Below are 21183 nucleotides of genomic sequence, written 5' to 3'. Positions count from 1 at the left end.
TCCGCCTTCTCAGTGTATATCACAATACCTACATTTAGAGCGTTATTAATATTCACCCTAATGAGAGACTGTAGCTCCTCCTCCTCAGTGTATATCACAATACCTACATTTAGAGCGTTATTAATATTCACCCTAATGAGAGACTGTAGCTCCGCCTCCTCAGTGTATATCACAATATCTACATTTAGAGCTTTATTAATATCCACCCTAATGAGAGACTGTAGCTCCGCCTTCTCAGTGTATATCACAATACCTACATTTAGAGCGTTATTAATATTCACCCTAATGAGAGACTGTAGCTCCGCCTCCTCAGTGTATATCACAATACCTACATTTAGAGCGTTATTAATATTCACCCTAATGAGAGGCTGTAGCTCCGCCTCCTCAGTGTATATCACAATACCTACATTTAGAGCGTTATTAATATTCACCCTAATGAGAGACTGTAGCTCCGCCTCCTCAGTGTATATCACAATACCTACATTTAGAGCGTTATTAATATTCACCCTAATGAGAGACTGTAGCTCCGCCTCCTCAGTGTATATCACAATACCTACATTTAGAGCATTATTAATATTCACCATAATGAGAGACTGTAGCTCCGCCTCCTCAGTGTATATCACAATACCTACATTTAGAGCGTTATTAATATTCACCCTAATGAGAGACTGTAGCTCCTCCTCCTCAGTGTATATCACAATACCTACATTTAGAGCGTTATTAATATTCACCCTAATGAGAGACTGTAGCTCCGCCTCCTCAGTGTATATCACAATACCTACATTTAGAGCGTTATTAATATTCACCCTAATGAGAGACTGTAGCTCCTCCTCCTCAGTGTATATCACAATACCTACATTTAGAGCTTTATTAATATTCACCCTAATGAGAGACTGTAGCTCCGCCTCCTCAGTGTATATCACAATACCTACATTTAGAGCGTTATTAATATTCACCCTAATGAGAGACTGTAGCTCCGCCTCCTCAGTGTATATCACAATACCTACATTTAGAGCGTTATTAATATTCACCCTAATGAGAGACTGTAGCTCCTCCTCCTCAGTGTATATCACAATACCTACATTTAGAGCGTTATTAATATTCACCCTAATGAGAGACTGTAGCTCCTCCTCCTCAGTGTATATCACAATACCTACATTTAGAGCTTTATTAATATTCACCCTAATGAGAGACTGTAGCTCCGCCTCCTCAGTGTATATCACAATACCTACATTTAGAGCGTTATTAATATTCACCCTAATGAGAGACTGTAGCTCCGCCTCCTCAGTGTATATCACAATACCTACATTTAGAGCGTTATTAATATTCACCCTAATGAGAGACTGTAGCTCCTCCTCCTCAGTGTATATCACAATACCTACATTTAGAGCTTTATTAATTTACGTTTACAGTATAAGGTTACAGTATGGGTTGGGTCATTACTAGTCAGTCTACTGTAAGGGCATTATTAATTACTCATACACACACACACATTCATACACACACACACACAGTTCAGTTCAGCTTTTTATCTGCACACTGAACCATTAGGACAGGCACACACTCGCAATAAAGGTGATGAAATTAGTTGCATAATTGATGAACACACACCCATACACACACACGTACACACACCCATCACACACACAAACACACACCCAACAACCAACACACACACACACACACACACAACGACCAACACACACACACACACACACACACACACACAACAACCAACACACACACACACACACATACACACAGGTTATGCTTCCCTTCACTGTCTCCCACGTTCTAGACGTTAACCCGGGACGTGTGAGACACAAATTCCAAAGTTCTCTGCAGATTTGGCTGAAGTGCAGGTTCTACATGCCCGCTGGATAAGTGTGCAGTACAGTCTCTGAAGCACTAGAGAAGTATTCGGGGTTCCATGATGGTGATTTTCCCACCGAAGTGCCCAGCAAGTTCTAGATATTAAGCAGGTACATATATGGTGCAATCTAGTACTCTGTACTAGGTCATTATTTTGAGTACTATGACGGTAAAATCCGAGACAGTTTTAACTAAATTACACTGAAATGCTCAGCAAGTTCTAGATATTAGCAGAGTAATGTGGTACATTCTTACTAAAGGTCTAGATAATAATTTTGGGTAATATGATGGTGATTTCCAACACTAACCAAACTGCACTCTAATGCCCAGCATGTTCTAGATAATAACCAGTCGGTACGGTACAATCTTCAAAGTACTTATTAATTACTTTGGGTATTATCTAGTCCTCTAGAGTTTACACCACACTTACCTGATTAGCTACACTCTAAGCTAAATGCTAAGCTATATCATTATACAGTCCTGAAACGGGTTCTTTGACTAACAGAGCTATGTTATAGTGGAACCCTTTAGGGCTATATATTCCCATTTTTAAAGACATTCCTTAAAGAACCATATGCAAGTTGTCAATTATGGAGAAGAATGTTCTAGGGGGTTGTTACATTACATACAAGACCAAGAACCCTTTTAAGGGTGTAGAACGTAGCAGACTGAAAAAAAAGAAGCAGAATTTTCAGACAGTGAAAAAATATCCCAAAAAATAAGAAGAACAGAAGAACCCTGCAGTACAAGCACTCGGTTAGAACCACACGTTCTACGAGCAGACTCTTACCACGTTCTTGGGCAGTTTGTGTCCTGGCAGGTATTTGACGTTCTCGTGGTCGGTGTTTATGATCTCGGTCAGTTTCCTCCCGTTCACCGTCTCCTCAAACACCCACATGTTCACCAGCGGCTCGAAGCGGTTGGACGCCTTCACATTCTGCCCGATGATCTTAGCGATGGCAGAACCCCTTAAAAAAACAAAGCAGGTCTTTACAGGAACCCTGATTTGGTTCCTCCAGGATACGGTTCTACAGCTCATAGCAGTGTCAACAGAAAGACAGCTAACCTTAAACAACAGGGTTCCATATACTAATGAATTGATAGTATTAGAACCATCCAGTATTGATAGTAGAACCCTTTTTGGTGCTATGTAGAAACAATTTGTGTATGAGGAACACGTTTACCCCTGCTTTTATTAAAGAACCCTTGAATTAAACTGAGAATGAACTTCCACCCCAAGAGCTCTGTAGCAGCTGTTAAACATGGTGGTGGGAGCATCATGTTCTGGGGCTGTTCTGCTGCCTGTTGAACCGCTACATTACACACAGTACAGGAGGACTACCTCAGAGAGCCAAGAAGAGTCAGATAACCAATCAGAGTCAAAAGCCCAATACTGAGATACCGTCTGATTACTTCTGTAGAACCATGACCATCTGAATGCTTGAACGGTTCTTGGTCTGATTGAATGGTTCCTCATGTTCACAGTGACTCATAGCAGTAATGGAACCCAGACATCTAAGAGAGGTTCTCCTGGTATGTGAAGAACTTTTCAAACCCTGTATCTCCGAGTTGTCATGAGCTATACAGAACTGTTGCACATCAGAACTTTGTACTTGGGGGAGTGTATACTGTCTGAGCCTGAACGGTAGAGAGCTGCCAGTGTACAGGGGGTCAGACCGCGGATCACAGTGCAGGACTTACCGCTTTAATCTGAATCAACGTTTTAATGTAGCGTAATAAACACTCACCAGTTTCCTGATCCAACGATACACACTCTCTTCCCCGGCATTCTGCAGCGATACACTCCGATCTGCTCACACTCGCACGCTGTGTTCCTGTCTGAACGTCTGTGTGTGAGAGACTGACTGTTCAGACTTCCTGACACGCCCCTCTGAGTGGTAGAGGCATGTGTGTGTGTGTGTGTGTGTGTGTGTGTGTGTGTGTGTGTGTGAGTTTGTGTGTGTGAGTGTGTGTGTGTATGTGTGCCAGGCCTTTGTGTGTGTGTGTGAGTGTGTGTGTGTGTGTGTATGTGTGTGTGTGTGAGTGTGTGTGTGTGTGCCAGGCCTTTGTGTGTGTGTGTGTGTGTGTGTGTGTGTGTATGTGTGTGTGTGTGAGTGTGTGTGTGTGTGCCAGGCCTTTGTGTGTGTGTGTTTTTTTTTTTTACAGCTGCCCACCACAGACTACACAAGCAGCGAGGTCAAGTTACACACCTTCCAAAACAACACATCCTTTAACAACAGGCGGTACCTTTACTGAAGCGAAAGCCCAAACTGCCTCTGTCCTTCAGTCCATGTTCTAGATAACAGTCAGGAACTACAGGAACGCGTCTATTAGAGATTACTGAACACCTCCACACGCTTCGAGGAGAGTGTGAGAGGATTCAGGCCTGCAGATAGCACCATGCTAATTGGTGTACATAAGTGGCCATTGCTTGTTAACTTCATTAGCCTTTAGTTCCAGTGCTAATTGGTGGGGTGTAAGCTTCTGTTAGCTGTGATGGTCACTTAGCTGTGCTAGTGTGAATTATCACTTTAATGTGAGGACTGGAGAAAAACATAGAGATGAATACAGCAGTGAAACCACACTCATTACAGAGATACAGAGCCACACCTGCACTGGGAATGTGTGTGTGTGTGTGTGAGAGAGAGAGAGAGAGAGAGAGAGAGAGAGAGAGAGTGTGTGTGTGTGTGTGTGTGAGAGAGAGAGAGAGAGAGAGAGAGAGAGAGAGAGAGAGTGTGTGTGTGTGTGTGTGTGTGTGTGTGTGTTAGCTTCAGACAGGTCCAGATCTGCTGCTGAAGCCTGTCAGCTCTTGTGCAAACCATCTGCATGTAGTCTGTTTACACCCACAGTTCTGTTCCACAGCTCCCCACATTCACTTACACTCTAATAAAGCTGTGTATAACTAAATACACCCCATAACTAAATACACCCCATAACTATATACACCCCATAACTAAATACACCCCATAACTATATACACCTAATAACTAAATACACCCCATAACTATATACACCTCATAACTAAATACACCTCATAACTAAATACACCCCATAACTATATACACCTCATAACTATATACACCCCATAACTATATACACCTCATAACTATATACACCCCATAACTATATACACCTCATAACTAAATACACCCCATAACTATATACACCCCATAACTATATACACCCCATAACTATATACACCCATAACTAAATACACCTCATAACTAAATACACCTCATAACTATATACACCTCATAACTAAATACACCCCATAACTAAATACACCCCATAACTATATACACCTCATAACTATATACACCCCATAACTATATACACCTCATAACTACATACACCCCATAACTATATACACCCCATAACTATATACACCCCATAACTAAATACACCTCATAACTATATACACCTCATAACTATATACACCTCATAACTAAATACACCCCATAACTATATACACCCCATAACTATATACACCTCATAACTATATACACCTCATAACTAAATACACCCCATAACTATATACACCTCATAACTATATACACCTCATAACTAAATACACCCCATAACTATATACACCTCATAACTATATACACCCCATAACTAAATACACCTCATAACTATATACACCCCATAACTATATACACCCCATAACTATATACACCTCATAACTAAATACACCTCATAACTAAATACACCCCATAACTATATACACCTCATAACTATATACACCTCATAACTAAATACACCTCATAACTAAATACACCCATAACTATATACACCTCATAACTATATACACCCCATAACTATATACACCCCATAACTATATACACCTCATAACTATATACACCTCATAACTAAATACACCCCATAACTATATACACCTCATAACTATATACACCCCATAACTAAATACACCCCATAACTATATACACCTCATAACTATATACACCCCATAACTATATACACCTCATAACTAAATACACCCCATAACTATATACACCTCATAACTATAAACACCTCATAACTATATACACCCCATAACTAAATACACCTCATAACTAAATACACCCCATAACTAAATACACCCCATAACTATATACACCTCATAACTATATACACCCCATAACTATATACACCTCATAACTAAATACACCTCATAACTAAATACACCCCATAACTATATACACCTCATAACTATATACACCTCATAACTAAATACACCCCATAACTATATACACCTCATAACTATATACACCCCATAACTAAATACACCTCATAACTAAATACACCCCATAACTAAATACACCTCATAACTAAATACACCCCATAACTATATACACCTCATAACTATATACACCCCATAACAAAATACACCTCATAACTAAATACACCTCATAACTATATACACCCCATAACAAAATACACCCCATAACTAAATACACCTCATAACTAAATACACCCCATAACTAAATACACCTCATAACTAAATACACCCCATAACTATATACACCTCATAACTATATACACCCCATAACAAAATACACCTCATAACTAAATACACCCCATAACTATATACACCTCATAACTATATACACCCCATAACAAAATACACCTCATAACTAAATACACCGAATAACTATATACACCTCATAACTATATACACCCCATAACTAAATACACCCCATAACTAAATACACCTCATAACTAAATACACCCCATAACTAAATACACCTCATAACTAAATACACCCCATAACTATATACACCTCATAACTATATACACCCCATAACAAAATACACCTCATAACTAAATACACCTAATAACTATATACACCTCATAACTATATACACCCCATAACTAAATACACCCCATAACTAAATACACCCCATAACTAAATACACCTCATAACTAAATACACCCATAACTATATACACCTCATAACTGTGTGGTGGAGGGAGGCTGCTGAGGCTGTGTGGTGGAGGGAGGCTGCTGAGGCTGTGTGGTGGAGGGAGGCTGTGTGGTGGAGGGAGGCTGCTGAGGCTGTGTGGTGGAGGGAGGCTGTGTGGTGGAGGGAGTCTGCTGAGGCTGTGTGGTGGAGGGAGGCTGCTGAGGCTGTGTGGTGGAGGGAGTCTGTGTGGTGGAGGGAGTCTGGGTGGATGTGGTCCTGTAATACAGTTCTGACCATTCAGGTCATTATTAGACCTGCTGCCCTTGTTCTCTGTCCCTTTAGACCCCCTGGGTACTGGAACTGGAGACTAGAGAACCTTAATGTGAAGGAAAAGTTCAGATGATCTAGATTAGCTTTCAGAACCTGCTCAGAGTTTATGCTGAATGTTTGTGCTTGTAAAGCTTCTGCTAATAAAACACAGATGATGGGTTCTAGACAGTCCTGAAAAGGGTTGTTGATCATTAATAGTGGAACCCCTCAGTGCTGTGTAGAACCACAACACAGAGCTTTTAAATAACTGAACCAGACAAACAACCACCAGTGAATCACATGAGCTTCCACACTTCTGCAGAACCGTCACTGTTCTCAGCTCCTCTTTCTCAGGGTGAGGCTTTAGATGAAGGTGGTCGAGCGCGTAGAGATAGATGCAGCAAGCAGAAGGTGAGGAGACGATGAAGCTGGACTGAGATGATAGAGAATTCCTGCTGGTCACTGAACTGCACACTGGATGCCTGTGAAGCTGGAGTAGATGTTGTAGAGATCTGGCCGCAGACGCGCTGATTCAGTGCTGTGGTCAGTCTAGAGGCTGTCACTTCATAGCAGCTAAACTGTGAAGTATCTGACCACAGCCATGTGACCACTGTTCCTCTTTAGCACTGCAGATTGTCATAATCCTCAGACCAGGCTGTTTTTGAGAGCGCTGCTTCTGCATTTTAATTGGGCAACTGTTCTCTCTGCTTCACTTTTCTCTCAGGGCTTAAATGTCACAGAGTTCATTTATAACATTTACTGACGGCCATTCAGTCTGAAGGAACGGACAACTTGCAGATTCCTGACCAGTCAGGACCAGCCTTCTGACCACCCAGGACCTTCTCATAATCAAGACCTGCCTCCACCATTTTAATGATCTGATTCTAAAAGCAGGTTCTAGAGCTGAACTCTTCTCAGAACTCTGGTAGAACAGTGTCTCAGGCATCAGGCAGCGTCTTCATCTCCATTAGGTGAAGAACTTTCTGTGAGGAGCTTTTATTATTAGAGCTTCAGACGCCTGCTTCCCTTCACCTCCACTGTAGAACTCCAGCTCTGACTGGGGGAGCTTATCTAGAACTTATCTGTAGAACAGCTCTCTAGAACAGAGTGTTTCACCCTGAAGCCCCTGAGAATGACTCTGTTCTTATTAAGAGTTTAATTATGAGCTACGTTAGCGTTTAGCTTCTTCAGTTCTCTGCAGTGCCCAAGAAAAGCTCTCATCCTGCCTTCACGCCTCCCTGCTGTAACACGGAGAACCCAGCTCTTTAAAGGTTCCTGATGGGATGAAATGGGTGTGTGAGAGCAGACAAACACTGGAGTGCGTGACTGGGGTAAATACGGGAGCAGGACTGGGTGAACTGGTCTAGCTGCTCTTCAGACAAACTCTGCTTGGGTTGCTTTTTTATTTCAGTTGATAAAGGAAAAGATTCAGGATGTTTAAATGAATCCCTTTAAGATTCTAACATTTTAATTGAATATGAATTAGTTATGAAGTTTCTGGATTATTAGATTTAGCTGTTTGGCTCCATTCAGTTGAGTCCTGCACTTTATTGATCAGGTGATTGGGTCTGATCTGTATTTGGAGTATAAAGACATTACTCAGTGTTTTAGCCCTAATCTGCTCTCGCCCTCACATACTGTTACTGGAAGGCCTCTGAAACCCTCTTTAATGGCAGAGGATTAAAACCCTGGACACTGACATACCACTGACACCTAGTGGCCAGCAAGTGGAACAGCACTGTGTCTACAGTTCACAGCCTCTGCATAATAAACATGAACAAACACGCAGCAGGAGAGTGTTCGGAAAGCTGGATCAGATTTAATCACACACCAACTGTACACACTAAAGAGAGGACAGGTCATTCACTCATACACCACTTTACAACACCACAAACACCAAACTGACCAAACACACAACTCACCGTCAGTGACCATCAATACAGTCCCATAATGATCCATATAGATCCACCAGCAGCCTGCCTGTCTGTCCTCCTGCCTGCCTGCCTGTCTGTCTGTCTGTCTGTCCGCCCGTCTGTCTTCCTGCCTGCCTGCCTGCCCGTCTGTCTTCCTGCCTGCTTGCCTGCCTGCCTGCCTGTCTGTCTGTCTGTCTGTCTGTCTATCTATGGATCTGCAGCTTTATTTGGGGCACTGGGAGCCCAAGGAAAGGGTTTCTAATAAAGTGGCCAGTGATGAAGCTCAATGTAGGGGTTTCCAATAAAGTGGCCAGTGAGTGGACGCACAAGATAGGTGTTTCTAATAAAATGGCCAGTGAGGAAGCACAATGTCATTGTTTCTAATAAAGTGGCAAGTGATGAAGCTCAATGTAGGGGTTTCCAATAAAGTGGCCAGTGATTGAAGTACAAAGATTGTGTTTCTAATAAAATGGCCAGTGAGGAAGTACATGGTCAGTGTTTCTAATAAAGTGGAAAATCAGCAATCTTAGGCACTTCATCTCCAAACAGAACCGGAGCTCCTGAATTTCTGAAAGGGTTAATCTGAATCTGCTTCATAAATATGCTAGACTTGAGTCTGCCAGTAGGGGGCGCTGCGTGTCTGTTTCTTCAGCCTCTGTTGAAGGCGGCCAGCACAGCCCAGATGATCTCCTCGGCGGGGCTCGTGACCTTGGAGCTGTGCAGATCTGTGTTTTTCTCCAGCATGTTTCGGGCTCGTTCGCTGGCAGTATCGTACTGGTCGTCTGGAAGTGAGGTGAGAGTTTTATCGAGAACGTCGGAGCCGTGTGCCAGCACCAGCAGGGCCAGCGTCCGGCGGGGCAGGCGGAGGGGGTCGTTTGTCCAGCGCTCCAGAAGACTGGCCTGTAGGAGGGTCCAGAGATGCTGCTGTTAGTGAATGTTAATGACTAAACAGAAGCCAAATATTTAAGTGTGTGTGTGTGTGTGTGTGTGTGTGTGTGTGTGAACCACTGGCCTGCAGCTTCTGAAGCAGACGTTCCTTCTCTTTGTCGTTGGCCAGCGGGTGGGTGGTCATGTCAAACAGCAGGAAGTTCTGCTTGCCCGTGGTCAGGACACCCTTCTCTACTAGACTTTTCGCCAAGCGCTCACGGACCTGCGGCAGCTGCAAGTGCATCTTCATGGGATTCCACGTTTCACCTAAACATCAAACAAGCGTGAACACACACTCACAGCAGGCTGTCACACACATTTCAGTTGTTTGTCAGATGACACTAACATACAGAACCCGTAACAGACGAGGAGGTGCTCAGGAGATGCTCAGCTCATCAGGTGTAGAGAGGGTAGAACGGGGCCCTGCAGGGAAGCTGCTGGTGTTCTACCACCACTGCTGAGCTCTTCAGAGATCATCACTGGCCCACTCACTGCCTCTGTTGGAGGCCCTTTTCAGCTCTCGCTGCCTCAGGAAAGCAGACTTCATACTCAAAGACCCTCCCATCTCCCTGAACATCTGCAGTTTGATCTGCTGCCCTCTGCCGGATGCTTTGGACAACAGACTTTCGTTGTACAGATGTGCAAATGCACACACACAGCTTGTCTAGTCCCTGTAGAGAAGAAGTACTGCCAATAGAATAGGACTCTCTGGAGCAGATCAACATCATGACCCTATTGGCTCCATGCTGCCTAATGCCAGGCGTGGGCTAGAGGGGTATAAAGCCCCCCAGCATTGAGGAGCTGTGGAGCAGTGGAAGAACTGTGTTCTCTGGAGTGATGGTGGAGGAGCTCCATATAGTACTTTTGAATAGGATGAGATGGGATGATGAGATGGGGAGGTGATCATCATCCAACATCCTGACCTCACTAATGCTCTAGTCACTGAATGCAATCAAATCCTCACAGCAACTTTTCATCCTCCAGAATCTAGTAGAAAGTCTTCTTTGGACAGTAGAGACAGTTACTCCAACAGAAGCAGGATCTCTTTTAATAGTCTTAATTTCAGAAGGAACAATTTTCTCCTCAACTTAAGTCCCAGTTACCCCACCATCTAGAACCCCCTGCACACAATGCTGCCATTGCTGGGAGGTTGGAGTGTAGCCTCCAGTCCCAAGCGGTGCCCTAAGCCCTGTCTGTCACAGGAGGACAACAGCACCACAAGCGTACCATCTGAGACACACAACACCACTGGAGCTCAGCACTGACTGCTAATGCTGCTACGTCAGCTGACAGGCGCCCACGCTGAGTGATGGGGGAGAGGGAGGACCATTCTTCCCATGGCGACTGATCAGTTAGAACTGACCTGTGAGCAGGTCGATCCAGCTGGACACCGTTTCTGCAGGTTCTGTGTTTTTAATGTGCTTCAGTGTTTCATCCAGCAAAGTATCACCTGTAGGAGCATCTGATTTAACCAGCACCTGCACACACACACACACACACACACACACACACACACACACACACACACACAATTAATTAACTTAAAGGGTCTTCACTCTCACACTCTCATCTCTTTTTATAATAGTCGTTTAGGGAACTAGGGTTCTTCAATGATAGAGAGTGCACATTCTTTCCATGAGTGGGCGAGTCTTGGAGGAAAGCGTTCAGCTCACATGTCTAAGCAACTGATTTTGAGTGACAGGTCCTCTGTTCGTTAGCCACACCCACTCTATTATCCATGGAATGTCACCCAGCACGCCGGACCTGCTTACAGACGTCCAGATAAACGGTGAGAGCCTCTGCCCTTCAACAGACCTGAACGGCTTAATCTCCGTCATCCTGTCATTCTGTCTTAAAGGAAAGGGTTCTTTAAGGGTTCTTTAGTAAAGGCAGTGGATCTTCATAGAACCATGCCAACTCAACGAACCTTCTGAATGTTGATGGAACCCTATTTAAATGGTTATTTATTGAACCTTTGAAATATAGATTTTCTATGTCACCATTCCACTGTTGTTATGAGTCAAAGTACCATTTTAAGTACTATCTAGAACCCTAGATTTCCTAGAGCATAGGTAATTAGGTAATATGAGAGGTGCTGTAATACAGGAATTCTGAGCCGATATCCGGTACTGTTACTGTTCAGATCTCCGGGTGGTTCTAAACTCAGACGTGCGGCGTTCAGTAGAGGGGAACCGTGACTCGGCCTCCAGTTCAGGCCACCAATGTCAGACCTCCACACACTGCTGACATAGATGTGCAAATGCACACACAGCTTATCTAGTCCCTGTAGAGAAGAAGTACTGCCAATAGAATAGGACTCTCTGGAGCAGATCAACATGACCCTATTGGCTCCATGCTGCCTAATAATGCCAGGCGTGGGCTAGAGGGGTATAAAGCCCCCCAGCATTGAGGAGCTGTGGAGCAGTGGAGGAGCTGTGTTCTCTGGAATGATGGTGGAGGAGCTCCATCCAGTACTTTTGGATGGGATGAGTTGGGGATGATGAGGTGGGGTTGTGAGCTTCTTGTACTGGGTGTATCTGTGTGTGTGTGTGTGTGTGTGTGTGTGTGTGTGTATACCCTGCGCTCCAGCAGTTTCCTCTTCCTCATGGTCTGAGGCTGGAGGTATATCCTTCCCCTCAGGGCAAGTTCCACTAGCATGGCTCCCCTCAAACCAGCAGAGATACAGTCATTCCAGAATGATGTGTAGCCCTGTAACACACACACACACACACACACACACACACACACACACACACACACACATTTGTCCCCAAGTACAGATGTAATCAGCAGGCTAGGCTACATTACAGCTCAATCAGTCTGGTGTGAAGGTCTGAGCTGGTCTGCAGCTCTAAAGTCCACACTGCTCCTGACCAGGATTCAGCTGGACACGCCACATTACTACAACCTGGAATTAACACCAACAGACCTGATCCAGAAACACACACACACACACACACACACACACACACACACACACACACACACACCTTACACACACCTTACACATCTTTAGAGCTCTCAGTTTGAACAGTAACAATTAAACAGTAACCAGGATGTTTACTCAGAGCCTTTCCACAGCGGCAGTCTGACGGCAGTCCGTGAACACACACGTCTGCTCAGGAACAGAACACACTCCTCTCCAGAGAAGAACATCCTGCAGACTTCCTCAGATACAAAACACACCTGTCCAGACCTGCCACCTGTTTTCCCTGGACAGCGCTCTGATCACACACTGCTGACCGTCAGCAAGCTTTAGTGAAGCCAAGCACTGATACACACTGGAGAATACACACTGATCCACAACACACACTGATCCACAACACACTGATCCACAACACACACACTGATCCTACACACACTGATACACAACACACTGATCCACAACACACACTGATCCACAACACACTGATCCACAACACACACACTGATCCACAACACACTGATCCACAACACACACACTGATCCACAACACACTGATCCACAACACACACACTGATCCACAACACACTGATCCACAACACACACACTGATCCTACACACACTGATCCACAACACACACACTGATCCTACACACACTGATCCTACACACACTGATCCACAACACACACACTGATCCACAACACACACACTGATCCACAACACACACACTGATCCACAACACACTGATCCTACACACACTGATCCACAACACACTGATACACAACACACTGATCCACAACACACACACTGATCCTACACACACTGATACACAACACACACACTGATCCTACACACACTGATCCACAACACACACTGATACACAACACACACACTGATCCTACACACACTGATCCTACACACACTGATCCACAACACACACTGATCCACAACACACTGATCCACAACACACACACTGATCCTACACACACTGATCCTACACACACTGATCCACAACACACACACTGATCCACAACACACTGATCCACAACACACACACTGATCCACAACACACACACTGATCCTACACACACTGATCCACAACACACACTGATCCTACACACACTGATACACAACACACTGATCTCACACACACTGTTTTACACTGAAATGTGAATACTGAACATCCCACACTCCCTACATCTGGGTCTTTCTGCTATAGACCCATTTCTGCTATAGACCCATTTCTGCTATAGACTTGTTAATGCTATAGACCCATTTCTGCTATAGACTCGTTAATGCTATAAACACGTTTCTGCTATAGATTTGTTTCTGCTATAGACCCATTTCTGCTATAGACCCATTTCTGCTATAGACCCATTTCTGCTATAGACTTGTTAATGCTATAGACCCATTTCTGCTATAGACTTGTTAATGTTATAAACACGTTTCTGCTATAGACTCGTTAATGCTATAAACACGTTTCTGCTATAGACTCGTTAATGCTATAGATTTGTTTCTGCTATAGTCTCGTTAATGCTATAAACACGTTTCTGCTATAGACTTGTTAATGCTATAGATTTGTTTCTGCTATAGTCTCGTTAATGCTATAGATTTGTTTCTGCTATAGACTCGTTAATGCTATAGACTCATTTCTGCTATTGACTCGTTTCTGCTATAGATTTGTTTCTGCTTTAGACTCGTTAATGCTATAGACTCGTTACTGCTATAGACTCGTTACTGCTATAGATTTGTTTCTGCTTTAGACTCGTTACTGCTATAGACTCGTTTCTGCTATAGACTCGTTTCTGCTATAGATTTGTTTCTGCTTTAGACTCGTTACTGCTATAGATTTGTTTCTGCTTTAGACTCGTTTCTGCTATAGATTTCTTTCTACTTTAGACTCGTTACTGCTATAAACATGTTTCTGCTATAGACTCGTTAATGCTATAGATTTGTTTCTGCTATAGACTCGTTAATGCTATAGATTTGTTTCTGCTATAGTCTCGTTAATGCTATAGACTCGTTACTGCTATAGACTCATTAATGCTATAGATTTGTTTCTGCTATAGTCTCGTTACTGCTATAGACTCGTTTCTGCTATAGACTCGTTTCTGCTATAGACTCGTTTCTGCTATAGATTTGTTTCTGCTTTAGACTCGTTACTGCTATACTCGTTTCTGCTATAGATTTGTTTCTACTTTAGACTCGTTAATGCTATAAACATGTTTCTGCTATAGACTCGTTACTGCTATAGATTTGTTTCTGCTTTAGACTCGTTACTGCTATAGACTCGTTTCTGCTATAGACTCGTTTCTGCTATAGATTTGTTTCTGCTTTAGACTCGTTACTGCTATAGATTTGTTTCTGCTTTAGACTCGTTACTGCTATAGACTCGTTTCTGCTATAGACTCGTTTCTGCTATAGATTTGTTTCTGCTATAGACTCGTTACTGCTATAGACTCGTTTCTGCTATAGACTCGTTTCTGCTATAGACTCGTTAATGCTATAAACACGTTTCTGCTATAGACTTGTTAATGCTATAGATTTGTTTCTGCTATAGTCTCGTTAATGCTATAGATTTGTTTCTGCTATAGACTCGTTAATGCTATAGACTCATTTCTGCTATTGACTCGTTTCTGCTATAGCTTTGTTTCTGCTTTAGACTCGTTACTGCTATAGACTCGTTTCTGCTATACTCGTTTCTGCTATAGATTTGTTTCTACTTTAGACTCGTTAATGCTATAGACTCGTTACTGCTATAGACTCGTTTCTGCTATAGATTTGTTTTTGCTTTAGACTCGTTACTGCTATAGACTCTTTTCTGCTATAGATTTGTTTCTGCTTTAGACTCGTTACTGCTATAGACTCGTTTCTGCTATAGATTTGTTTCTGCTTTAGACTCGTTACTGCTATAGACTCGTTTCTGCTGTAGACTCGTTTCTGCTTTAGACTCGTTACTGCTATAGACTCGTTTCTGCTGTAGACTTGTTAATGCTGTAGACTTTTAGATACAGTGGCAAGAAAAAGTATGTGATCTCTTTTGAAATTTTATGTTTTTCTACATTAATTTGTCATAAATGTGATCTGATCCTCATCCAAGTCAATATTGACAAATATGATGTGACTAAAATAATAACACAAAAAAATTCTGATCATTCATGTCCTCATCGAGAACAACTATAAAAACCTGCAGTGCTGGTGGATACAGTGTGTGAACCCTTGAGTTAATGATCTGAAAAAGCTGATTGGAGTCAGGTGTTATCGTACCTGGAGAAACTGAGAGTGGAGGTGTGGACTAGAGCTACTTTTTAAGTTTGCTCCACACAAGAAGGATACGTGACTGTGAGCCACGCCTCGCCAAAAAGAGCTTTCAGAGGATCTACGATCAAAAGCTGTGGTTTGAAAGGGTTACAAAGTGATTTCAGAGACTTTAGAAATTCAGCCGTCTACAGTGTGGCAAACTGTCTACAAATGGAGACAAGGTGGGACTGTGGCTACTCTGCCAAGAAGTGGGCGGCCAGTCGAAATGAGCCCAAGAGCACAACTGAGACTCACCAATGAGGTAAAGAAACAACCCTGAGTGACGGTTAAAGCTCTAAAGGCGTCATTGGTCCAGGCTAACATCTGTGCTCGTAAAACCTTCAACAAACAGGGAGTCGATAGCAGGACACCACAGAGGAAGCCGCTGCACACTGCTGCAGGCCTGCCGTTACATTAAGAGCACACGGACTCTCCACTGTGGCTCTGACTAAATGATTTGTGAACGGAAGATTTAACTATTTGGAAAGAACTCCATGCAGCGCCACATCTGGCAAAAAAAAGGCACTGCACATCGCCACGGAAACATCACCCCAACCGTAAAGACTGATAGAGGGAACATCATGATTTGGGCCTGCTTTGCTGCATCAGGGCCTGTCCAGCTTACACTCACTGAGGGGAAGATGAATAACATGAGAGTGTCTGTACCTCAGCTGAAACTCTGTAGAAGTTGGGTCATGCAACAGGACAATGACCCAAAACAGCCTGAAGCAGTTCTGCCAGGCTAAAATTCCTCCTGAACAATGTGCAGGTTTGATCCACAGCTACAGGAAGTGCCTAGTTGAGGTTATTGCTGCCAGGGAAGGGGGGGGTTCACTTACGTTTTCCACTATCACTGTGAATGTTAAATGTGCTCAATAAAGACCTGCAAGATCATATTTTTGTGTTATTATTTTAGGCACATTATATTTTTCATTACGCTTGACTTTTTATGACACCATAAAACCCAAAGGGTTTACATACGTTTCTTGCCACTGTATACACTCACTTCTGCCATAGATTAATTTTTGCCATAGACATATTTTTGTGATAGACTTGTTTTTTGTCATAGATTCGTATCTTCTATAAACTTATTTTAAACAAAGACTACTGTTACTACTAGACTTGTTTTTATCATAGACCTGTTTCTGCCATAGACTCATTTCTGCTATAGATGTTTTGCAATAGACATGTTCTGCTGTAGAACTGTTACTGCTAGACTGGTTTTCTCCACAGCCTTGTTTCTGTTTGTGCTATAGACTAATTTCTGCTATAGACTTTTTGCCTGAGCTTTTCTGCTATAGACTCAATATTAAAAAGACTTGTTTCTGCTATTGATCTGTGCCTTCCACAGTCCTGCATTGTGTAGATCTGCGAATGTAAAATCCTTGTTAGAACCATGGATCTTTTAGCATCATAGCCCTATTGTTAGTGTGTAGAGTATATACAGCATATGTACCTCTTTGTCCTTCAGTCCAAGCAGCAATATTTCCTCCATCAGAGTGAGTCTCAGTCCTTTAGAGTCTCCATCTTCCTCTTCATCTGTTGCTCCCTTCTGTTTCTCCTCTTCCTCATTTTCCTGACTCTGCCTCTCAATGGCCGTGTCCGTACGCCTGCTCCGCTTAGTCAACGTGGTCATCCCACTGCTCTCTGGTCCTAACAGAGACAACAGTAAAATCCAAATGAGCATATGAAATGTGTTGGCATTATGATATAGTTATTCAATAAACACTAGTTCATAAACACCCCAAAAACACTCATATGCACTAGAATGGGAGATATTAGTCCATAAACACCTCAATAAACACTCCTATACACTAGAATAGGAGATATTAGCCCATACACACCTCAATAAACACTCCTATACACTAGAATAGGAGATATTAGTCCATAAACACCTCAATAAACACTCCTATACACTAGAATAGGAGATATTAGTCCATAAACACGTGAATAAACACTCCTATACACTAGAATAGGAGATATTAGTCCATAAACACCTCAATAAACACTCCTATACACTAGAATAGGAGATATTAGTCCATAAACACCTCAATAAACACTCCTATACACTAGAATAGGAGATATTAGTCCATACACACCTCAATAAACACTCCTATACACTAGAATAGAAGATATTAGTCCATACACACCTCAATAAACACTCCTATACACTAGAATAGGAGATATTAGTCCATAAACACCTCAATAAACACTCCTATACACTAGAATAGGAGATATTAGTCCATACACACCTCAATAAACACTCCTATACACTAGAATAGGAGATATTAGTCCATAAACACGTGAATAAACACTCCTATACACTAGAATAGGAGATATTAGTCCATACACACCTCAATAAACACTCCTATACACTAGAATAGGAGATATTAGTCCATAAACACGTGAATAAACACTCCTATACACTAGAATAGGAGATATTAGTCCATAAACACCTCAATAAACACTCCTATACACTAGAATAGGAGATATTAGTCCATACACACCTCAATAAACACTCCTATACACTAGAATAGAAATATTAGTCCATAAACACCTCAATAAACACTCCTATACACTAGAATAGAGATATTAGTCCATACACACCTCAATAAACACTCCTATACACTAGAATAGAAGTTATTAGTCCATACACACCTCAATAAACACTCCTATACACTAGAATAGAGATATCAGTCCATAAACACCCTCAATAAACACTCCTATACACTAGAATAGAGATATTAGTCCATACACACTTCAATAAACACTCCTATACACTAGAATAGAGATATTAGCCCATAAACACCTCAATAAACACTCCTATACACTAAAATAGGAGATATTAGTCCATAAACACCTCAATAAACACTCCTATACACTAGAATAGAGATATTAGTCCATAAACACCTCAATAAACACTCCTATACACTAGAATAGGAGATATTAGTCCATAAACACCTCAATAAACACTCCTATACACTAGAATAGGAGATATTAGTCCATAAACACCTCAATAAACACTCCTATACACTAGAATAGGAGATATTAGTCCATAAACACGTGAATAAACACTCCTATACACTAGAATAGGAGATATTAGTCCATAAACACCTCAATAAACACTCCTATACACTAGAATAGGAGATATTAGTCCATACACACCTCAATAAACACTCCTATACACTAGAATAGAAATATTAGTCCATAAACACCTCAATAAACACTCCTATACACTAGAATAGAGATATTAGTCCATAAACACCTCAATAAACACTCCTATACACTAGAATAGGAGATATTAGTCCATACACACCTCAATAAACACTCCTATACACTACAATAGGAGATATTAGTCCATACACACCTCAATAAACACTCATATACACTAGAATAGGAGATATTAGCCCATAAACACCTCAATAAACACTCCTATACACTAGAATAGGAGATATTAGTCCATACACACCTCAATAAACACTCCTATACACTAGAATAGGAGATATTAGCCCATAAACACCTCAATAAACACTCCTATACACTAAAATAGGAGATATTAGCCCATAAACACCTCAATAAACACTCCTATACACTAGAATAGAGATATTAGCCCATAAACACCTCAATAAACACTCCTATACACTAAAATAGGAGATATTAAGCTGCTATAGATCAGAATGTAAATAATTAATTATTTAGAAAGATCATCAGATATTGTAACAGTAACTAGTCTTCATCATCATCCTACAGAAGCCTAAAGCAATCACGAATGGCGCTTACCTGACCTACAGCAGCAAACCCAACACTCTCCACTGCTGAACTGCTGCGGACATGGAGCTCTGTCTGTGACGTGGTCTGGGTTTACCGTGAGTCAATAACTGCACCCTGCACTTCCTGCTTTTCTTCTTTTAAGACCTAATATTGCAGAGTCTGCTGCTGCTCTGGAAGTTGTGAATCTGCTTTAAGGAACCTGTTTGTGTGGTTTAAATACATACAGTGGGCGGAACACTCCCCTTACACCTCACACACATAATGTAACACAGGTAACCTGCTCACCTGCAACACACACAGGTAACCTGCTCACCTGCAACACACACAAGTAACCTGCTCACCTGCAACACACACAGGTAACCTGCTCACCTGGAACACACACAAGTAACCTGCTCACCTGCAACACACACAAGTAACCTGCTCACCTGGAACACACACAAGTAACCTGCTCACCTGGAACACACACAGGTAACCTGCTCACCTGGAACACACACAAGTAACCTGCTCACCTGGAACACACACAAGTAACCTGCTCACCTGGAACACACACAGGTAACCTGCTCACCTGTAACACACACAGGTAACCTGCTCACCTGGAACACACACAGGTAACCTGCTCACCTGTAACACACACAGGTAACCTGCTCACCTGGAACACACACAGGTAACCTGCTCACCTGTAACACACACAGGTAACCTGCTCACCTGGAACACACACAAGTAACCTGCTCACCTGCAACACACACAAGTAACCTGCTCACCTGGAACACACACAAGTAACCTGCTCACCTGCAACACACACAAGTAACCTGCTCACCTGCAACACACACAGGTAACCTGCTCACCTGTAACACACACAGGTAACTTGCTCACCTGGAACACACACAAGTAACCTGCTCACCTGGAACACACACAAGTAACCTGCTCACCTGGAACACACACAGGTAACCTGCTCACCTGTAGGTCACACGGGTAACCTGCTCACCTGTAGGTCACACGGGTAACCTGCTCACCTGTAGGTCACACGGGTAACCTGCTCACCTGTAGGTCACACGGGTAACCTGCTCACCTGTAGGTCACACGGGTAACCTGCTCACCTGTAGGTCACACGGGTAATTCATCTTTAAATTCTTATTTAAAATAAGATTCTGTTAAATATTAGACACTTTTACTACACTCACACAGATTCACTGCATCTGCCTCTGATTCAGCTAAAGAGCGCCCCTGTGTGGCAGTTCCACTGAAGCACTGATTCAGTACTGAGCC

General features: G+C 42.4%; 1 protein-coding gene across 1 annotated transcript; it reads right to left on the bottom strand.

Annotated features, from left to right (window-relative positions):
* Positions 1 to 8883: 8883 nt before the first annotated feature.
* Positions 8884 to 20106, bottom strand: golph3l (golgi phosphoprotein 3-like). Its single transcript, XM_072673361.1, has 6 exons — positions 19927 to 20106; positions 17603 to 17799; positions 12502 to 12633; positions 11288 to 11402; positions 10010 to 10191; positions 8884 to 9897 (listed from the first exon to the last, which is right to left on the bottom strand). Exons 2-6 carry the CDS (start codon positions 17780 to 17782, stop codon positions 9646 to 9648), a joined length of 861 nt encoding a protein of 286 aa, XP_072529462.1. The 5' UTR covers positions 17783 to 17799; positions 19927 to 20106; the 3' UTR covers positions 8884 to 9645.
* Between the last annotated feature and the right edge of the window lie 1077 nt (positions 20107 to 21183).

The sequence above is a fragment of the Salminus brasiliensis genome, chromosome 2 (genome assembly GCF_030463535.1).
Source record: "Salminus brasiliensis chromosome 2, fSalBra1.hap2, whole genome shotgun sequence".
Classification (NCBI taxonomy): domain Eukaryota; kingdom Metazoa; phylum Chordata; class Actinopteri; order Characiformes; family Bryconidae; genus Salminus; species Salminus brasiliensis.
Note: the sequence above shows the minus strand (reverse complement) of the source record. Positions and strands in the feature narration are given on the sequence as shown.

Excerpts from the sequence above, each read along its gene's own strand:
- golph3l (XM_072673361.1), bottom strand. The coding sequence starts at position 17,782 with ATGACCACGTTGACTAAGCGGAGCAGGCGTACGGACACGGCCATTGAG. Across the intron at positions 11,403-12,501 it reads GGAAACTGCTGGAGCGCAGG|GTGCTGGTTAAATCAGATGC; the intron begins GTATACACACAC and ends GTGTGTGTGCAG. Across the intron at positions 9,898-10,009 it reads GTCTGCTTCAGAAGCTGCAG|GCCAGTCTTCTGGAGCGCTG; the intron begins GCCAGTGGTTCA and ends ACCCTCCTACAG.